Genomic DNA, 21311 nt, shown 5'->3' with positions numbered 1-21311 from the left:
CGGTTTGTGTGTTTCCTTTCTTGGTGTCCAAAACTGAATGACTTAATTCCAAAAATGAGTAAACAGTGTGGCACAGTTAGACTCTGGGGCCAGTTCTCCTCAGTCAATGTTCTGGTTTAGATGAGACCCCTAGAAACAGTGTACTGATGGTTACCAGTGACTGAAGAGTGGGGTGCATCGGGAGATGGGTCCAAGGGCACAGCTTTAAGTTAGAAGATGAATAAGCTCAGGGGGTCTAATGTGCAGCTTGACGACTGAAGCTAACAACACTGTACTGTATACTTAAAACCTGCTGTAAGAGGAGGGCTTCAATGACCTCACAACAACAACAAAATGGTAATTATGTGAGGTGGAGGGTATGCTAACTAACCTTACTGTGGTGAAGCATTTTGCAATATATATGTATCAAATAATCACACAATCCACCTTAAACCTCTACAATGTTAAATATCAGTTATATCTCAAAAAAGAGATGATGAGATCAAAGAACAACATGTATTGCTGGCCCCTGATAACCACCTTCAAGTTTCAACAGATCAGAATATTCTGAAGGGTAAGAAATACTACGTATTTCAGTAGCATTTTTATTTCTCTTTTAGCATCTTCCCACACGTGATATAAAGTTATGATGATGACAATGATGAAAACAATTTTGAATATTATGTGTTAGGCATTGCTCCAAAGGCTTTACACATATTAACTCACTCAGTCCTCATAGCCATCATGGGAGATGGGTGCTAAAATTATGCCCATTTCACAGATGAAGAAACTGAGGCAGAGGGCAACTAAACATCTTGTCCTAGGTCACAAAGTCATTAACTGGCATAGCTAGGATCCCAAGCCAGGACATCTGATTTCAGTGGTCAGGTTCTTTACATGTATGCCAGACATAGGGTGACTTGATACCCTATATCCTAGACTGGCCCAGTGATAAATTCTATAGTCACCCTAGCTATACAACACTGTAAAAGCCATCACACTGGCAGAGAAGGGGAGCCATTTGTGAGTGGGGCTTCTTAGTGATTACAATGGAGAGAACTCAGCATATGAGCTGAGTGGTTTCTACATCACCAGGAGAAAGAAAAAGAACAGTCCCAAGGGATTCCTATGCAGAGGGCCACAGCCCTGGAGGTCAGAATGGGAGCAGGGGAGAAGGATCATACAAGTGTTCACTGAAAGATTCAGCATATAGGTGCTTCTTATCCCCTTTGTCACACACAAAGTAGTATGCGTGCCTCACTGATGACAAAGAGAATGTCTTTCTCCATCAGGCATTTAAGAAGTACCAGGAGTTGTCAAGGCAGACATGCCAGCTTGCCGGATGGTGCCACGAACTAAAGAACACCATCTGTTTTGTTAATGTTGACAGTCTGAAATTTCTGGTTAAACTCCAGATCTCCTTGCTGTGCAGGGCTTGACAACTTTGAGTCCATTACCTTCTGCTTACTGAGTCACGGAGCATATTATCCCTCCCTTCAGAGCACTCCAACAGCTGGGCCATGGTATAAGCTGTCTCTGTCTTATTCGGTATTAAATAATGGATTTGATGGGACCTTCCTTTTGAATCAGGGAAACTCAATCAGAGAACTGCTGTTGTTTCAAATAAGTGGCCAACTCTGACATTCTGGCTCAGGAACACAAATCTGTTACTTTTTTTGCCACTGGGGCTGTTCTGATGAGGGCTTGCTTTACAAGCACATTGGACAGATAACAACAAAGCATTTACTTCACTTTTTAATTGCTCTTGGAAACATTCTAAATGGCACCAATGCAATTTTTACTAAAAAAATGAAAGTGTTCGCTTCCCAGAGTAACTTAACTCTTCAAAGGAGAGCAGAAAGGACCACTTTTTGAAATCCCTTGAAAACTGAGAGTCTGTATTCAGGAGCTAACAAAGCTGTTTGAAAGTCAAATGGGGACAGGCTGAGTCAGCAATACCAACTAAAAGTCGCATTTCGGTTTTAATCCAATTCAACAAATGCATTTCCTGCTGTGTCAGAGACAGCCTTAAGAAGAATTTCTGGAACAATATGCTGAAAATGGTTCTCGATGAAAGCTACTTTTTGAAGGCACCATGAAATTACTAATTATGCTGAAGAGAGTCTTAAACACTTGAATCTCTTGTGGCTTTCATGCTGGGAAACAGAAGTGAGTTCAGGTTGTAGTCTATGAGCAGCCACACGTGTATGCCTGGTGTCGGTCTGAAGGTGTGCCTGTGTGTGACTGGCATGAAGTAGGGATAAGTGCATGAGAATGAAAAGAAGCTGTGGTTTTAAAATGCTCATTTCCAGTTTTTTTCCAGTTAAAATGTCAACTCGCCCTAGCCACTTAAAAATGCAAGAGCCCTTTGCTCTCCCCTAAATAATTGTAGCCACTCTCTTTATAGAGGCAGGCCGCATGACATTGTATTATAAAGACCATGGACTTTAGATCCAGAGAGCTCTGGGCTCAAATCACACACACTTGCTGTGGGACCTTTAACAAGTTAACCTCTCTGTTCTTCAGTTTTTTTACTTCTAAATAAGAATAATAAGCCCTATCTTTCTGAATTTTAAAATGAAACAATGACTCTGCAGAGAGAGCTACCCCAAGAAAAGTGTTAGCAACACTGGAGGCATTCCAAAAGTGAAATGACTTATTATTATCATGACTTTTAAGCTATTTCACAGGTGTGTTGAAAACATCACAAAGGCCTTTCATACATTCTCTATAGAACCTGTTATTTAAATACCTAAAAAGTGAAACTAGTAACAGTTTCTTAAGACTAGATGATAAGTGCAGAGGAGAATAAACTGTAAAGTTATACATTTAAAAGAAGAGAGAGTGTGATATCTTAGTGATTTTCTTGTCCAGAAGTAATAAATATTAGGGCTCTTCAAACCTGCACAAAAGGCCTCATTTTAACCATGCTTTGTAAACTACTTGGATAAAAGTCCAAAAAGGTTAATTTATTAGTTTGCCTGCTTCTCAGGCTGTCTCAGTTATCATAGGGCAAAAGATTATGTAAAAGGAAGAAATATCTGCTCAATTCAGTATTCCTACTGACTGTAAAGAGTAAAATTAAAATGGTATCATAAACCCTAATCACCACCTGCTGGTTTAACTATTTCTCAAGCTGATTATAGTTTTGGTTCATTTAAAAGCCCTTAGGATCAAGTTCCAGCTTCCATATACATCGTCTTCCCATGGAAAAAATAACAGAATTTGCTTTTTAAAGTAGTAGAGACTTTCAGAGATTCTTTACACCATTGGGTATTTGAAGATCCAGTATAAAATGTACAGAAACTGCCACTGTTCCCAGGACTAGTCCACCTGTGCTATGGGATCAGAAGCAGCAGGAATTATATCTTGACTTAAAGCAGCAAGGCACAATGGATGAACACAGTAGCTATGAAAGAGGTAAGTGAGCACTTGACCCTCAGACTTCAGTAATTTAGTTCCTGGCATTTCCCACAGTGCTTGGCTCTTATCATCTGTATCTATTCAAGATACATATTTGGTGTGGCCACTTACTAGCCACTAGGGAATAAGACCACCAAAAAAAGCTAAGAAGCATATCCTGTCCATTCTTGACATTTATGATTTGGTTGGTAAATAATTATGCTTAACAAGTGCCATATACAAAATGTTAGATCATAGGTGAACACTACATTTCCTGGAAGAGCCTGAGAGGCTTAAGGTAATATGACACTTGACTGACGTCTGAATGAATAAGCAAGACTCCAAAGGCTTGACAGAAGGAGAAAGACTACTCAGGGCAGAAGAAATGGTGTGAGGAAAACCATGAAGGAAAGACTGAGTGCATAAGTTTGGAGGAGGAATGAGTGAGGGGTAGGGTCGCAGAAAACAGCATTAGAAACACCAGCTGGGGCCAGTTCCCTAGGGAAGAGTTTTCTGGCACACCCTACCTCAATTAAAATTGCACCCCTGGAATCCAGATAGGAAAAGAAGAAGTGAAACTCTCGCTGTTTGCAGATGACATGATCCTCTACATAGAAAACCCTAAAGACTCTTCCAGAAAATTACTAGAGCTAATCAATGAATATAGTAAAGTTGCAGGATATAAAATTAACACACAGAAATCCCTTGCATTCCTATATACTAACAATGAAAAAACAGAAAGGGAAATTAAGGAAACAATACCATTCACCATTGCAACAAAAACAATAAAATACTTAGGAGTTTATCTACCTAAAGAAACAAAAGACCTATACACAGAAAACTATAAAACATTGATGAAAGAAATCAAAGAGGACACAAACAGATGGAGAAACATACCGTGTTCATGGATTGGAAGAATCAATATTGTCAAAATGGCTATTCTACCCAAAGCAATCTATAGATTCAATGCAATCCCTATCAAGCTACCAACGGTATTTTTCACAGAACTAGAACAAATAATTTCACAATTTGTATGGAAATACAAAAAACCTCGAATAGCCAAAGTAATCTTGAGAAAGAAGAATGGAACTGGAGGAATCAACCTGCCTGACTTCAGACTCTACTACAAAGCCACAGTCATCAAGACAGTATGGTACTGGCACAAAGACAGAAATATAGATCAATGGAACAGAACAGAAAGCCCAGAGATAAATCCACGAACCTATGGACACCTTATCTTTGACAAAGGAGGCAAGGATATACAATGGAAAAAAGACAATCTCTTCAACAAGTGGTGCTGGGAAAACTGGTCAACCACTTCTAAAAGAATGAAACTAGAACACTTTCTAACACCATACACAAAAATAAACTCAAAATGGATTAAAGATCTAAATGTAAGACCAGAAACTATAAAACTCCTAGAGGAGAACATAGGCAAAACACTCTCTGACATAAATCACAGCAAGATCTTCTATGACCCACCTCCCAGAATATTGGAAATAAAAGCAAAAATAAACAAATGGGACCTAATGAAACTTAAAAGCTTTTGCACAACAAAGGAAACTATAAGTAAGGTGAAAAGACAGCCCTCAGATTGGGAGAAAATAATAGCAAATGAGGAAACAGACAAAGGATTAATCTCAAAATTATACAAGCAACTCCTGAAGCTCAATTCCAGAAAAATAAATGACCCAATCAAAAAATGGGCCAAAGAACTAAACAGACATTTCTCCAAAGAAGACATACAGATGGCTAACAAACACATGAAAAGATGCTCCACATCGCTCATTATCAGAGAAATGCAAATCAAAACCACAATGAGGTACCATTACACGCCAGTCAGGATGGCTGCTATCCAAAAGTCTACAAGCAATAAATGCTGGAGAGGGTGTGGAGAAAAGGGAACCCTCTTACACTGTTGGTGGGAATGCAAACTAGTACAGCCACTATGGAAAACAGTGTGGAGATTCCTTAAAAAACTGGAAATAGAACTGCCATATGACCCAGCAATACCACTTCTGGGCATACACACTGAGGAATCCCGATCTGAAAGAGACACGTGCACCCCAATGTTCATCGCAGCACTGTTTATAATAGCCAGGACATGGAAGCAACCTAGATGCCCATCAGCAGATGAATGGATAAGGAAGCTGTGGTACATATACACCATGGAATATTACTCAGCCGTTAAAAAGAATTCATTTGAATCAGTTCTAATGAGATGGATGAAACTGGAGCCCATTATACAGAGTGAGGTGAGCCAGAAAGATAAAGAACATTACAGTATACTAACACATATATACGGAATTTAGAAAGATGATAACGATGGCCCTATATGCAGGGCAGAAGAAGAGACACAGAAGTACAGAACAGACTTTTGAACTCTGTGGGAGAAGGGGAGGGTGGGATGTTTCGAAAGAACAGCATGTATATTATCTGTGGTGAAACAGACCACCAGCCCAGGTGGGAGGCATGAGTCAAGTGCTCGGGCCTGTTGGGCTGGGAAGATCCAGAGGAATTGGGTGGAGAGGGAGGTGGGAGGGGGGACCGGGATGGGGAATTCGTGTAACTCTATGGCTGATTCACATCAATGTATGACAAAACCCCCTGAAAAATAAAAAAAATAATAATTAAAAAAATAAAAAATAAAAAAAAATAAAAATAAAATTGCACCCCATGTAATAATTTCCAAAGTCACTAAGTATTGCTCCTTTAAGCACTTAAAATGCCTATTTTATCTACCACACAGCCACTGGCAATATTTTTGGCACATAGTAGGTGCTCAAGAAATGCTTTTTGAAAGTTTAGGGTTATTGAAAAATATATATGCTAGGTGTAAATGAAAAAAATCTCAGTGTTTTCCTTCCTGTCTGGGAAAACACAGTTCTTCCCACTGTGTTTCTCTCCCCTGAGTCTCCTTTACACTCGCACAGAACACTTCATTCCAACACTGCTGGTCATCAAGCGTGGTGTTAGGGGATGTTCTCAGGTAACAAGTGAGTCTTAGACCCCAGCTGGGTGTCCTAGGAGTCAACTTAATTCTGACCCTGTCCACCTGCAGCTGGCATCAGATCCCACAGGTACAGGCTCAGTCTCACAAGACCACCCCCACTCCCACTTCAGATACCAGCCTCAACCTCTGTGCTTCTGACCAACAGGCTATACAGGAGATTCCTACAACCTCCTCCTCAGGGTTGACTGTTGGCTAGAGAAGCTCACAGAACTCAGGGAAACACAAACACCAGTTTATTAAAGGGCGTGATAAAGGATACAGTTGAACAGACAGATGAAGAGACACACAGGTCCAAGCGTGGGAGGGTCCTGAGCACAGCAGCTCTTCCAGAGGAGTCTCCGTGGAGCTGGGGTTCATCACCCTTCTGGTGTGGGTGTGTTCCCCAACACAAAAGCTCTTTAAAGCCCCTATATCAGATTACTATTAGGATTTTATAGGCTTTCTCATATAGGCGTGATCAATTATTATTAACAACTCCATTTCTAGTCCCTCTCCTAGCTCTGGAGGATGGGGAGGGCAGGGCTGCAAATTTCAAGCTTCAAATCACGGGCTAGTCCTTCTGTTCCCATCCAGGAGCCTACCCAGAGTCGCCTCATGAAGTTACAGACTTAAGAGGGAGGCCTGTTTGGGGCAGATGGAGCTGTCAAGGGAGCAGGAATAGACAGATGTCTCAGATGGAAGTGAGGTCTGGGTTTGGGGATCTGGTGTATGGTGGTGAAGGCCATGGTCATGGATTAGGATCAATAAAGGCATAACATTCTAATTCCACTCTGCCCCCAGAGAGCAATGTGTTTTTAAAAGTAAACCTTTAATTAAAGTATAATATACAGTCAGAAAGGTATGAAATTTTAAGCATACATTTGAACAAATTTTCAAAAGTGAGCACAGCCATGTAGCTACCACTCCAGATCAAGAAGTAGAACATTACCAGTATCTCTGCAATGCATAAACCATCAAAGGCATTTACTGCCAGTGTCATATTGGTGAGTTAGAGACCTGGACTCTTCACCTGTAACAATAAGCTCTCTTTAAATAGAACTCACCATGAAGAAGAACCACAGACGCGATCTGAATGTCTAGCTAAGTGACCCAGTTCAAATGTTCAACTTTTTCCACTGTTATTTTGATTTTCTCAAAAAATTAATCAAAAAGTAAATTCCTCCAGACTGACCTCAAAACAGATGGATTCCTTAAGGAATGATCATGAGACTAAAACAGAGCCAAATGTTTCTACAAGAAAGACCCCGCAAAGCTCCCTGCAGTCACGTGGCACAGGTCCAACAGGCAGTGTCCAGCACAGATGGCAGGACCTGGGGTCACATCTGCACCCACCACTGCTGGCAAAGCAAATGGCTACACAGGGGCTGCTGCAGATGGAAAGACTCAGGGATGGGCGGGTGTGCCGGTGCCAGGTGTGGGTGGCAGGAGCCAGCGACTAAACCTCATTGTGAGGCTCCCCTGCTCAAAGCACAGTGCCAGGCAGCACTGCTCACACAGATCAGCCACACAAGAAGGGCTGAAGGCTCAGTGAATGCCAAAGTGGCAATACCCCCAGAAGGCAGTGCCCACCTAAGTCTGGGAAAACAAAATCGTGTTCAGAAATCAATGTTCTCCAAAGTGATCACTCAAGTGTTCCCTTCTGAAGTCCTAACAGAAGTGTTATCAATGCTCAGGACTAGGCTACCTAATGGGAAATGCCCCCATGGGGGCTTTTGACACATAAACCTATTCAGCCTCACATGTTCATAATCATTTGTGTAAAGAAGAAAAAACCTCCAAGCACTAATTAGAAAGATGGAGCTGTTGTATTTTCCTCCTGATCACCTTATCTTCTTTATTCAGTTCTTGAAGACTCAGCTATTAAAAGAAATTAAGTAATTCATCAAGACCATTTCAATTACCTGCTGCTGATAACATCAGATTACAATTAGCATCTACAAATGAACCAAGTGCCAAATGCCAAGCTGAAACATAAGCTAATTTACTGCTAGACTCTGCCTGCTGGAGACAGAACCCTGGGACCTGGCAGCAAGCATCCACTTCATTATTCCAACAACAGTTTTGCAGCCTCTGCTGCAACCCTCCAAAGTGCAGCACTGACCAAGATTTACTGCCCCGTCCGCCGCCGCTCACATGTTTACAGACGCGCTGTATCTGTAAGCAAATCACAGCTCCCTTTAAATGGCAATGTCTAGACAAGCAGGGTGACAAATCTTGACCTAAAGGAGAGAATAAATATTATTAATATTTATTAGGTACTGATAGGTGTGGGGCGCAGCACAGGATGTGCATGTCACCACCGTAATGAGGGCCTGAGTCATTTTCTGTGAGTCCTCTGGTGCTTGATCAGAAAAATCTCCTGCTCTGGTTGACGCTCTCCATTTTTCATTTCTCCTTTCAAACAGGGAAAGCACTTTCTTGTTACTTTCTTTTAGATGTCTAGAAAAATCTGTTTCAGGCTCTGGGACACATTTTTCCCCTTTTCATGACCTGAACAGGAACTGCTTTGAAAGGAAAGCAGAGGTGTGTGGTTTGGCTTCCTACGGCATGGATCTTACTAGACTTTGACAATCTGTGCAGTCTCGTCTATGAGTCTTAAGTAAGAACTAATGGTTCAATTAAGTGTATGGGGTTCAGAGGAGGCTGTGGGCTGTTGCAGAAGACAGCAGGTAAACCTGGGTTTGGATCTTGCCTCTGCTGCTTATAAATCGTACAATCCTGGGCCAGTACCTTTACTTCTATGCCTACCACAGGGCTCTGTAGTGAAGATGACATGAAATAACATATGCAAAATATCTAGTTCAGTGCAAGTAATCAACAGATAGATCCTCTAGGGAATCTAGGGAAACTATTCCACCCTGACGGTGCCTGTCCTTCTCAGGTCCCAGCACAGGCTGGGACCACCGCTCACAGTGGCCAAGAGCCCTCCACTGGTGCTCCTTCTCTCATCTTCCTCTCTATGGAGGGTGGGTACAGAGGAAGCACCTTTGGCTTTTCACCCTAGGCTAAGTAACTTCAGCATGGCTCCCTCTGGAATCCACCCACCATTCTAGGGGGAAGGCTCCCTCACGGAAGGATCAGTGGACTGGAATCAGAGACTAGAAGTCTAGACTCAACTCTGCCTCTTATTCCACAACATTTGGTGAATTACAGACATTCGTTAATCTCTGGAACCTCATCAGTGAAAATGAATAATAATAATTTACCTCATAGTATACCTCATAAATACCAATCTACTTCATAAAACACAAATGTTATGGAATTACATTGCTGTAGCAAGAATTTCTTCGTGAGAGTCTTATGGACCCTTCAGTACCTTAAGTGGCTATTTTGAACACAGTCTCATAAATCATACTGTGGATTCTCAAAGATAAATACCCAATGAGTGTAAATTACTTACTATCTACAATTACTAACATTTTACTTGTAAAGCTAGACCTCTCTCTACCTAAAGAAAACCCAACATATAAAAATTGAAATGTGAAAAATAGGTAAAAGAGAGTGACTGCCATATGACAGAATTTTTTTCTCTTACAAATGAAACATATTATAAGATTTTTCAAGATATTATGTTTTACATGTGTTCACAGCAATATTTAATTCATAAAATGTAATCAGGAAAACAATATAATTAAGGTACAATGTGTGCTTGTTATGTATACAACATGTAATACTGTTGCATCTTTCTTTGGGAATTTAGAATTTTTTGATTCAAATTGTCAGATTTGTAAGTATAATTTTTATAAAAGTTATTCAGATGATATTTCTTACATCCTAGAATTAGAACAGCTGAGAGTCCCGCTTCTGGTGACTATTATTTTGCTGTACTGTGAGTATACCCACCAGGATAGCTACCAAACTTTTACCTCAACACATGACTCCCACGTTGGTTTGAAAACATGGGGAAAAAAGAAGCCAAACATCATTTTAAGAGATCTTAGTAAGTCTTTTATGCTACAGGTCTCTTGAAACTAAATAGATAAAGAAATTTTTTAATCTACCTGGGCTGTGATTTTCTCATATGTAAAATTAATTAATACTCTTGACCTCATAGGTTTGTGGAGATGATTAAATATGAAAATGAATATAAATATGTGACACAGAGCAGACCTCAACATAAGCCTGGTAAATGAAAAACCATAAGCTTTATGGGGGCAGGAACCATGCCAGCTTTATTCATAAAAGATAGCACAGTGCCTGTCACATAACTAATGTTCAATTAATATTTGTTGTGCAAAAGAATAAATGATTAAGTGAGCAAGTGAATTAATGAACATTAGTCCCACACTGCTATATTTAAAATAGATAACCAACAAGGTCCTACTGTATAGCACAAGGAACTCTGTTCAATATTTTGTAATAACCTAAATGGGAAAAGAACTTGAAAAAGAATAGATGCATGTGCTTATATAACTGAATCACTCTGCAGCACATCTGAAACTAACACATTGTTAATCAACTATATTCCAATAAGATAAAATAATTAAAAATAAAACACAAGTTCCATTTCCCTTTCTTTCCCAAATAAGCTACTCTCCAGATATCAAATATCTTTTTAAAATTTTAAATTATTTTCCATAGATTAAAAATTAGATATTTCACCCTAGGCCCTGTTGAAAAATACTTTTCATTTCTGATGTCTGACCCAATACTAGAAACAGAACCAGCTTGACACTGTTGTGCATGGGAAGTGGTTTCTGAAATATGTTCACTTTCATATGTATTTCAGGGGCATAGTGGCAAGCGAAGTGGTCACCTTCATCCAGAAAGAGAAAGGAAGAAAAAGAAAAAAGGAAGGAAGGGAGGGAGAAGCCACCTTTAGTCTCCCTTCTCACTTCCCTAACTGCAGCTTATCTCAAAGTAAAATGAGAAGCATTGCTGAGAAGATCTGGGATGATCAGAGAAAGAGGACTTGAACTGAGTCTTGACTCAAGTGACATACTTTGCAGCCTAACAGATTCGACTCCAAACTACCAAAATAAGAACCATAAAGGTTACCAAAAAACCAGAGGCTACAGAAATACGATCATGCAACTACCATTGTTTTGAGCATAAAAAAGACAATACGAACGTTTTTTCAGGCAAAATTTACATTAGCATTATTTTCACAATTAAGACTTACTTAGAAAACATTAAGCAATTCTTTGTTGTTCATAAGAAACCAAAACAGTCTAAATCATTTCTATTTGCTTTATTTTAAATCAACTACAAGGTGGACGGTAAATATTGGTACATGTTGACCACCAAAGGGCAAAGATTTCTCGTCATCTCTGCCTTCTCTTTTTCTCCATCTCCCTAAGTTCTATTGGCTTCTCCCTCAGACGTACACAAAAAGCCTCTAAGGTCAAAAAACCTTCTTAGTGACTCAAACCTCATTCTCCTTGGCTTCCCTGATGCAAGTGATATGCCTTCTACATACTGAGGTTCTCCTCTCCCTCAATGAACTCCACCTGGATCACCTCCACCCTCTGTGATCTTGACTCAGGTTCCCTGACTGGCTTTCCTCTTACCTTATAGGTGTCATTAGGACGATGCCATCTTAATACTCGTTTCTAGTTCTGTCTGCTCATGTTACATTGAGAGGAACACACACTGGGCATGTCCAGAACAAACACGCCACGTTTGACAGGGAACAGGTTTTGGCGAGTCCCTCCTCTCAGCTTTCCTGTTCCTTTCCAAAGGCACCACTATGCTTCCAATCACCAAGGTACAGCATCTTGGCATGAGCTTTGACTCATTCAGTCTAATCACATAAACACTTACTGAGTCCTCATCATGTCTAAGCAGTTACACTCAGAGATACAGAGACCATGGAGTTGAATGCTGTTCGTTCATACATCTACCGTGTTTTAATCCAGTGGCGCTAACTATACAAGTACACAAATAACCATATTTTATGACTGAATAGAAATAGAATAAGAGAAATTTTAAAAGTAGACTCAGGACTCAGACAAGGTAAATAACTTTTCTTGTTATCAAGAGAGGGCTTCGAGAAGTGAATGGTGTCTGGGATAATACTAAGAAGATGGGCAAACTTTAGACAAGCAAGATACAGACACAGAAGTTCTTCTAACTGGAAGAAATAGCTTGAGAAAATACATTAAAGCAAGAAAGGACAGCCAGGGGGCTTGATTAGAAAAGATGGAAAGGCAGTTTTAGGTAAAGAGTCTGGACAGAGGAGCAGCAGAATTTAAAAATGGAAACCATGACAGGCCCCGTTCTGAGGTACAGCTTAGGAAGGTCGGTCTGCTCTTGATATGTGGGATGGAGGAAACATGGGAGGAGGGGATGGTAGTGAGGAAAAGCCAACTAGTTGGTTATTGCAACAGACTGGGCAACTAGGAAGGAGCGAGAAAAAGAAAAAACTTCAGTGAGAATATTTATTTGACAACGGCTAGATTGAGTGTCAACTGAAAAAAAGGGGGTGGGGTGGGGTAAGAAATCAATGATGACTTTAGATTTCTAAGTCAGGATGGTATAACCAAGCTGAATGACAAACCCCTCCTCCCTAATGTCTGCATTCTAATCCCAGGAAGCTGTGGGTGTTACTTCACAAAGGGGATTTTGTTACAAAGGGGATTTTGGAGGTAAGATTACATTGTGGATCTTGAAAAGAATATTCTGGATTACTCAAGTGGGCTTGATGTAAACACAATAGCCTTTTTCAAAGAGGGATACAAGAGGAGTTGGGTGCGAAGAGAAGGTAATGTGATGACACAGAGGCAGAGACTAGAGTGGCGCACCCTGGGATTGGGGGAAAAGGCCACCAGCCAGCAAACGCAGGCAGCCACCAGAAGCTGATTCTTCCCTAGAGCCAAGAAACCAGGCTCGCCGACACTGACCTCAGCCTGCTGAAATGAATTTCAGACTCCTAATCTCCAGAACTGTAAGAGAAACCATTTGTGCTGTCTGAAACCACTAAGTTTGTGGTAACATGTTACAACAGCAATAGAAAATTAATAGAGATGACTAGAAGAATGAGGCTGTAATCAACAGAATAAAAAAGCTAGGAGAAGCAGTTAATTTAGGAAAAAGATATTTCCCATTTGGACTCACAAACTTAGTCAGATCAGCATGAAAATCAGATGAAGCATCCACTAGGCAGCTGAAAATGTGAAAACAATCTCAGGCAGCAGGTCAGACCCGGTGAAAACGAGTTTAGAAACAATGTACGCTGAAGCAGCAGCTGAAGGTATGGTGGTGTAAGTGATAAAGAGCCAGATACAAAGAAAGAAGGGAAAGAATCAGGAACAAAATACAAGAACTCCCACATTTAACACATGGCAATACAATGGAAAAGGGCTATTAAAAATAAAGTAGGGAATCTGAATAATGACACAGAGGGAAGCCCAAGAGGGAAAGTGGGCTAAAAAAAGCAGGTGGCAAAAAAAGATATACATTATGATCCAAGTTTTTAAAAAAGGAACAACCTGTACACACATGTGTATATTTATGCATATGATTGTACTACCATGTGTTTATGTGCATAATAAAAAGGCCTGGAAGGAGTCTAACCAAATTGCTCACAGTAGTTAACTCTGAAGAGTGGGACAGAAGAAAGAATGTAAGGGGGTGCACCTCCTTTTTCTACTTTATACCCTTTCATAGCGTAAGAATTTTTAACAAAAGTAAGTACTACTTTTGTAACTTTTAAAATTGCTTTTTTTTCCCCCCTTAAAGAAAAGCCAATGAAGATGGTACAGAAAGAGCAACCAAGAAGAAAACAGGACAGTGGTTCTTCCCAGAAACTGGAGGAGGGGAGAATTTTACGGAAGAGTAAAGCCTGCCAAATGTTGTGTACTGATTAGGGAAATTTAGAGGTGAGATCAAGAGATCTCTAAACTGAGCCATCAGGAAATTACTGTTGATCTTTTTCAGGGTACAAAAGGTACATATCAAATTGTACTGGGTTAGGAGTCTGGCAGGCTACAGTCCGTGGAGTCGCAAGAGTCGGACATGACTTCAGCGACTAAACCGCCACCAAAAATGAGTCCATCCTAGAGGAAATCAACCCTGAATATTCACTGGAATGACTGATGATGAAGCTCCAATACTTTGGCCACCTGATGGGAAGAGCCAACTCATTGGAAAAGACCCTGACGCTGGGAAAAATTGAGGGCAGGAGGAGAAGGGGATGACAGAGGATAAGATGACTAGATGGCATCACTGACTCAATAGATTTAGGTTTCAGCAAACTCTGGGAGATAATGAAGGACATGGAAGCCTAGTGTGCTGCAGTCCATGGGGTCGCAAAGAGTCAGACATGACTGAGCGACTGAACAATAACAAAACAGATAGAAGGAGCTCCACTTCCAGTAATGGAGGAGCAGTTGCTCTCAGACACACCCACGACAGATAACGGAGTCTGACAGTGGGCAGGGGGCAGGTGTGGAGAGGGAAGGGGAAGGAACTTACCCAGAAACAATGGAGGGCAACCAAAAGCGATGAGAGACTGTGAGCAAGCTTGGAGTTGACTCTCTGCAGAAGGGAAGGGCATTAGGTCAGCTTCGCATTTTTGAAATGCCACAGGGCATTTAGTGGTGGCAGGGACCAGACGGCAAACCCCATCAGAGCTATGCGGTGAGGCTAAAACTCAAGTATATATACACCATCTTTCTGGTTTGAAAACACAAAGGCAAAATCCCAGAGAGTCACAGTGGGGAGCCTTGAATTCTGAGTATAAATTCTACACAAATCTTTGTTTAACTCATGAAATACGCATGTGTGTGTGTGTGAGTCACTCAGTCATGTCTGACTCTTTGTGACCCCTATGGACTGGGGCCTGCCAGACTTCTCTGTCCATGGAATTCTCCAGGCAAGAATACTGGAGTGGGTTGCCATTCCCTTCTCAGGGGATCTTCCCAACCCAGGGATCAAACCCAGGTCTCCTGCATTATAGGCAGATTCTTTACTGCCTGAGCACCTGGGATCTAAGCAGCTCCGTGAAAGTTGAAAGACTGAACAGAGATTTCAGCTGCCTGAAATCACAGGGAAGACAGAATCTGGAGTTTGAACGAAGTTAACTGGTAAAACAACAACAAACATCAATACTGTTAAGAAAAATATATCAGAATCCAGAGTCTTTCTAAAATATCACTGACAGTGTTGGATACAATTCACATCAAAAAGTACGTTAAAATGTGACTAACAACTCAAAACAAAAGGCAATCAGTGCACAACTCCGTGACTACACTACAAACCACTGAATCACACACCTTAAAGGGGTAAATAGTATGCTATGTGAATTATACCTCAATCAAGCTATTAAAAAATAATGACAACAACAGGCAATCAAAAGGGTGTAACTCTGAGATGACCCACATGGAACTAGAAGATGAGATTTTATATGCTTTTGTAATAACTAGGGCTGCCTATGAGAAGGAAAATATACATGTAATGAATAAACACATAAATCTTTGGGGAACTGAAATATTAATTAAATGAACCAAATGGAAATTTTAGAGCTAAAAAATATTATACCTAAACTTTAATATGCACTTAGGCAGTAAAGAATTAACCTTGCTCAGAGAGGTTCAGCCTTTACCCTTGGTCTCAGAGGCACTCTACAAGCCTCTTAGACTGCCCAGTCTGAGGGTCTTTGTTTACCTGAGGGCACTGGCCATGCTGGACGGTGGATGCTAACAATATATGACCATCAACCACCCTGACCAAAACAGCACCTGCAGAGACACCTATTGCAGTAATACGAAGTATGTTCTCTGACTACAATGGAATTAAACTAGAATTTGATAACAATAAAATATCTAGGAAAATCCCAAATGTTTTAAACCGCACTTCTAAACAACACAGGGTTTAAAGGGAAATCACAAAATATTTTGGAAAATAATTTAAACCCAATGAAAGCAAAAACATATCAAAAATTATTGGATGCAGCTAAATCAGTGATAATAAATTTTATATTTTTTAATTCTTGTATTATAAATAAGAAAGGAAAAAAAAAAAAAGAAATAAGAAAGGTCTAATATCAATGACCTAAATTTCAACCTTAAGAGGCTAGGAAGGAAGAGGACCCAAAGAAAGTGACAGAAAGAAAATATTAAAAATGAGACCAGAAAAATGAAATTAAAAAATAAGACGAGCAATAGAAAAAAAAATTAACAACAACAAAAGTTGTTTCTTTAAAAAGATCAAGAAAATTGATAAATCTCTAGTTAGAATAATCTAGAAAGGGTGAGGGAGTTGTTGTTCAGGTACAGAACACAAACTACCAATAACAGAAATGAAACAGGGTATATCCTACCAGCATTAAAAGGAAAATACCGAAGTATTACAGACAACTTTATGCCAATCCATCCAACAATTTAGATGAACAAAGTCTTTGGAAAATACAGCTAATCAAAACGACAGATTTCCGACACAAGAGGAGCTGCACAACAGACACGGCCTTCTGCACTCCAGGTTCCAAGCCCTCCAACCTCTCCCACACGCCACAGCATCTAGTCCGTGTTCTCCCTCCTACAGTTCAAAATCTGCAGGAGTTCCTGTTCCCTAGCAGTTCCTTGTCTACTTTTCATAACAATCTTATAATCTTTTACCATCATCTAGCACATTCCGAAAGGCTAATCATGCCACCATCCCTCAGATAGGCTCACTTATTGTATCAAATTCCTTGTATCACAAACCCCTTGCCATCAATGCCATCCCATTTCTGGCCAAATCTCAACTATTCTTCAAGGTTCACCTTGGTGTCATGCCCTCCAAGAAGCCTTCCAGACTATTCCCACTCATCAGGGATTCCCTTCTGGGAATTTCATGGCAACACAACATCATTAACTCTGCTTTGTAGGGAGTCCACTGTTGCCCTATGTATTAGTCTTATTTTACCAACTAAATTATAAGTTATTTGAGGGCAAGGATTTTTTTTCAAACTTCTCTGTCACTTAAGGCAATTATTCCAGGATTCAGCACACAGTAATGATTCAATAAATAATTGAAATCTGTTGAATGAATTAAATGAATATATAATACCAAGAACTTATTTCTACGGTTTTTATTAGACTCTCCAGGTTCTCATTCTGATCTCATCTTCAGTGTCATCTTCAGGGATTTGTTAGACTTATTCTAACAACCATATATATTACTGAAATGTATGGTTGCAGTAAGTAGAGGCAGAGGGGAAGAAGAAGCAGTGCCAAAGTTCTATGAAGAGAAGCAGGGTTTTGTAGGTCACATAAGGAAAGGGGACTGAGTTTTATCCTGCATTGCCGGTATCTGCTAAGCATACACTGGTACCAACAAGTTCACTGTCTCCTTGTCCTCTCCCCACCCTGAGTTCCTGTGGCACGAACCATAGGCTCCAGGCTCAAAGATGACTTCGGCTTATACCTCTGAACACATCTGTTCTCTTGGTTCATTATGTACCCACATTTGCTTGAGTACAGAGAAAAGCTACCAGTATTTTCTAAGTAGCAGCCAGATAGTAATACTCACCACCTCTTACCATTCCTTATAAATTCATCCAAATATATAAAGGTCTTAACTGTAACCAAGTATTGGAGTGGCCAAAAAATTCATTCATAAGATGTTATGGAAAAGGCCAAACAATTGTGCTCAACCCAGTGTGTGTATCAAAACACACTGCAAATTTCTTACTTAAATTTTTCCAAAGAAAAAATTTATACATTTATACTAATACTATCAATATCATTTATGAATATACATACATTGTGAGGAAAAAATACATTTCCTTTGTGTTAAAGTCACCAAGTAAAGAAATCTCTCTAAACAAAAATCCTCTCAAATTCCCTCCCATTGATGACTTCCTAGCAGTTTCCCTTTCATTTAAACCAAACATAGCTTTGTATCTGCATTTCATTCCCCTTCTCTCTAATTAGATAAATCTGCTCACTCTTCTCTCTAGACAGATTAAAAGGTTGGGGTGTTCTGTTTTTCCAGTATTTCAGCATTCTAATGCTCACAGCGCTGGGATGACAGAAAGGATCCTGTGATTTAGAGCAGGCAAGCTTCAAGGAAGCATAGCTGAAGGAAAAATACAACACGAGCAACGAGGACTACTGAATATAAACACACAGACTCCTGTCAAAGACAGTGGGTCACTCCAGCAACTCCCAGTCCGTGGCCCTGACCGCGGTGCCGCAAGAAAGCCTGTCCTTACCCAGGTTGGAGGACGCGCGCCCCTCTGCAGCCCGGTCCTTGAGATCCTCAGCGATGCCCAGCTGCTGCTCGTGGTACTGTTTAGCCCTCTCCAAATCCTGCATGCACCTGGCAGCATGGCCCAGGCCAGCATAGGCCCGCATCTCAATGGCCTTCTCCATCAGCTCCTGCGCCAGCTCCAGCACGTAGTTGTGATAAGACATGGCCTTGTCAAAGTTCCTCCTGTAGTGATAGGCACTGCCCAGATTGCTGTAGGCTCGGGCCTCTTCTCGCTTGTTCCCCAGGTCCTTGGCTATCTTCAGATGCTGCTCATGGCACTGCACAGCATTCTCAAAGTCACCCATGGCAATATACACAGCTCCCATGTTGCCGAGTTCTCGGGCTTCAGAAAGCTCATCTTTGGATTGCTTGGCAAGAAGAACACACTGTTTATGACTGGCCAGTGCATTGGGGTAATCTCCAATGGCTGTGTACACGTGGCCCAGACTGCTCAGGGCTGATGAAGCTGCCTGGAGAGAAAGGATAAGGAAGAGAAAAGAAAGCACGTCAGAAAATGGCTTTGGTTTGTTTCAGCAAATAAAATGTTTGAGAGTTTGCCTGTAACCATCCAATACAATTTCCAGTAGTGTCTCTATCAGAGGTCTGCAGACCTATGCAGAAGTGAAAAACAGTGCTTCCACTCAGCAAGTTCCTAATAAAAGACAATGGCAATTCAATCAGTAACTTCCAATATCGAATCTCACAGAAACAGGTTGTGTGTCATATAACCTTCATCTTAAAGACCTGACATTTTTAATATTGTGATATTATATCTCTGTTAATAGCTATTAACCTCTGCAGTTAGAAGAAAATGTTGAAGAAAATCAAAATTAATTATTACATGTTATATAACACAGGACATTCATAAGAAACTCCATGCACGGCTCTTTGCACTCCTTGGCATTTCTCAATTCTTGTCTTCTCCCAAAGCAAATGGATAGTCTAGCAGCAAGGGAGATATCAAGAATGATGGCTGATAATTCTGTGACCCAGGACCCACTGGAGGGTCCTGTTCTCTTATCTTTGCCCCCTCAGTGAGACTTCATCAGCGCTGGCTATGGTGGAGGGCTTAGATGAGATGAGAACCAGAGGAAAACGACAGAGCTACAACTACATCTCTGAATGGGGTGGTCCCCACGGGACCCCACCCCTTTTGTGCTTTGCGCTCTGCTGTTCTCGTCTCTAGCCTCTTCTGGCCTCAGCCTCTTTGCAGAAAGATGCTATCTTCCCGATCGCCTCACACTGCTTGCCACTCGAGCAGTTCTTGTCTAAAGAAAAGAACATGACCTCTTTTTTGTCTTAAAGGTTTTAATGAAAATGCCTCTTTATTGGTATAGTGAACCAAAGGGAAACAAATATAACTAAGAAGATGTTACATGGGTTCTAGAATCTTACTAAGTGCAGACAGTCTTAGATTCTCACCTCTAGTTTCTAACTCCTTTGCAGAGACATAAAAGGAAGTTACACTGCACGTTTCCTGCCCTTCTTTTCATTCAGCAACTTGCCTGTCCTCCCCTCCCTTTTCACCAAACCTACAGCTGGAGCCACATAGCCCCCTTTCTTTGGGATGCTCCCTCCCTCTACCATGAACATGTGATCCTGGCAGAACAAATGGTAAAAAAAACTCTGTCACAAATGGGCAAGCAATCTTCACGTGGGCCCCCAGGCTAGGGAAGGCCATCCCACCTTGGAGTGAGGGCACTGTTTTATCAGATGTGTTCCACATCTGTGTGCTTCAGAACACATTTACTAATATTTTATAGCTGTGAGTGATCTGCTACCTTATTTCTTTGCCTCTGAAATAAAGACTTCAGACTGACCATCTTCACGATGCTTGCAAATTGTATATTTGCCAAAAGTTCCATGCAGTTTTAAGTTGCTTTTATCATTTCACAGATGGTCCAGCAAAAAGACTGAGGAAAACAGAGAAGAAGTAAACACTTTGAAATGTACTTTTTTGTTTTTTTCTGAGTGTTGGAGAGCAGAAACAATTCCGTGAACATCACAATCCTGCAGCAATGTGATTCTGGCAGAAGCAGCAATGATGTCACCCAAGAGCATGCCACTTGGACATGAACTGGCCTCTGGTTCCTACTTTGGGAACCTCTTTGGGATCAGAGGTTAAGACTTCATGTCAGCACATTGCACACGGGCCTTTCTACTGCTCACAACTCCCCACCTCATGCGCAGTGAGCTTCTATCCTCCTTGCCGCAGGCCCAGGGGCTCAGCCTCTCTCTTTTCCTTCTGTAACTAGCCCTCCCCTCCTTACTCTCAGGGGTCCTTCTGTGCCCAAGTGGGGCTAGAGAGAACACAGTCCACAGACCATCCCATATGCAAATCTTTGTTGCTCTCAAAGTAAAACACATGGCTTTTTCACTCTGGAGCTAGAGTAACTTGGAATCAGATGTATGTGGTTCAAAACTGTACTGCTGTTTCCGAGTTCTGGGATCTTTAGAAACTTCACTTTTCTGAGCCTCAGTTTTCCAGACAGATGTTTCTAGGACCCAGCAGTAAGTCAGGAACTGAGTGTTTTCAAACTTAGCCATGAGCCTCTGTCAAATGTGTAAACCATAAATAATTCACTAGATAATTCCAAACAGTAGGTCTGGTTGGAGGCAATGAGCCCTTGAACACTGCAGGGAATAGATTTATAAGGCCTGGGGCAGGCACAGCACCCCAGGCGTCACTGTTCTTAGAAACTTCTGGTTTATGGCAACTCCAAATGACAGCTCAGGGATCTTC

General features: G+C 41.0%; 1 protein-coding gene across 4 annotated transcripts in view; it reads right to left on the bottom strand.

The window, feature by feature from the left end:
• The window catches only part of TTC28 (tetratricopeptide repeat domain 28), a 599164-nt gene that overhangs the window by 140562 nt on the left and 437291 nt on the right, over window positions 1-21311 (bottom strand). For all 4 annotated transcript variants that reach the window (XM_065904566.1, XM_065904567.1, XM_065904568.1 and 1 more), the window contains one exon: window positions 18531-19038. In XM_065904566.1, the coding sequence (XP_065760638.1) occupies window positions 18531-19038 (508 nt within the window). The remainder of the gene's footprint in view (window positions 1-18530; window positions 19039-21311) is intronic.

The sequence above is a fragment of the Muntiacus reevesi genome, chromosome 13 (assembly GCF_963930625.1).
Source record: "Muntiacus reevesi chromosome 13, mMunRee1.1, whole genome shotgun sequence".
Classification (NCBI taxonomy): Eukaryota; Metazoa; Chordata; class Mammalia; order Artiodactyla; family Cervidae; genus Muntiacus; species Muntiacus reevesi.
The sequence above is the reverse complement of the archived record's forward strand: the minus strand, read 5'-3'. Positions and strand labels throughout refer to the sequence as shown.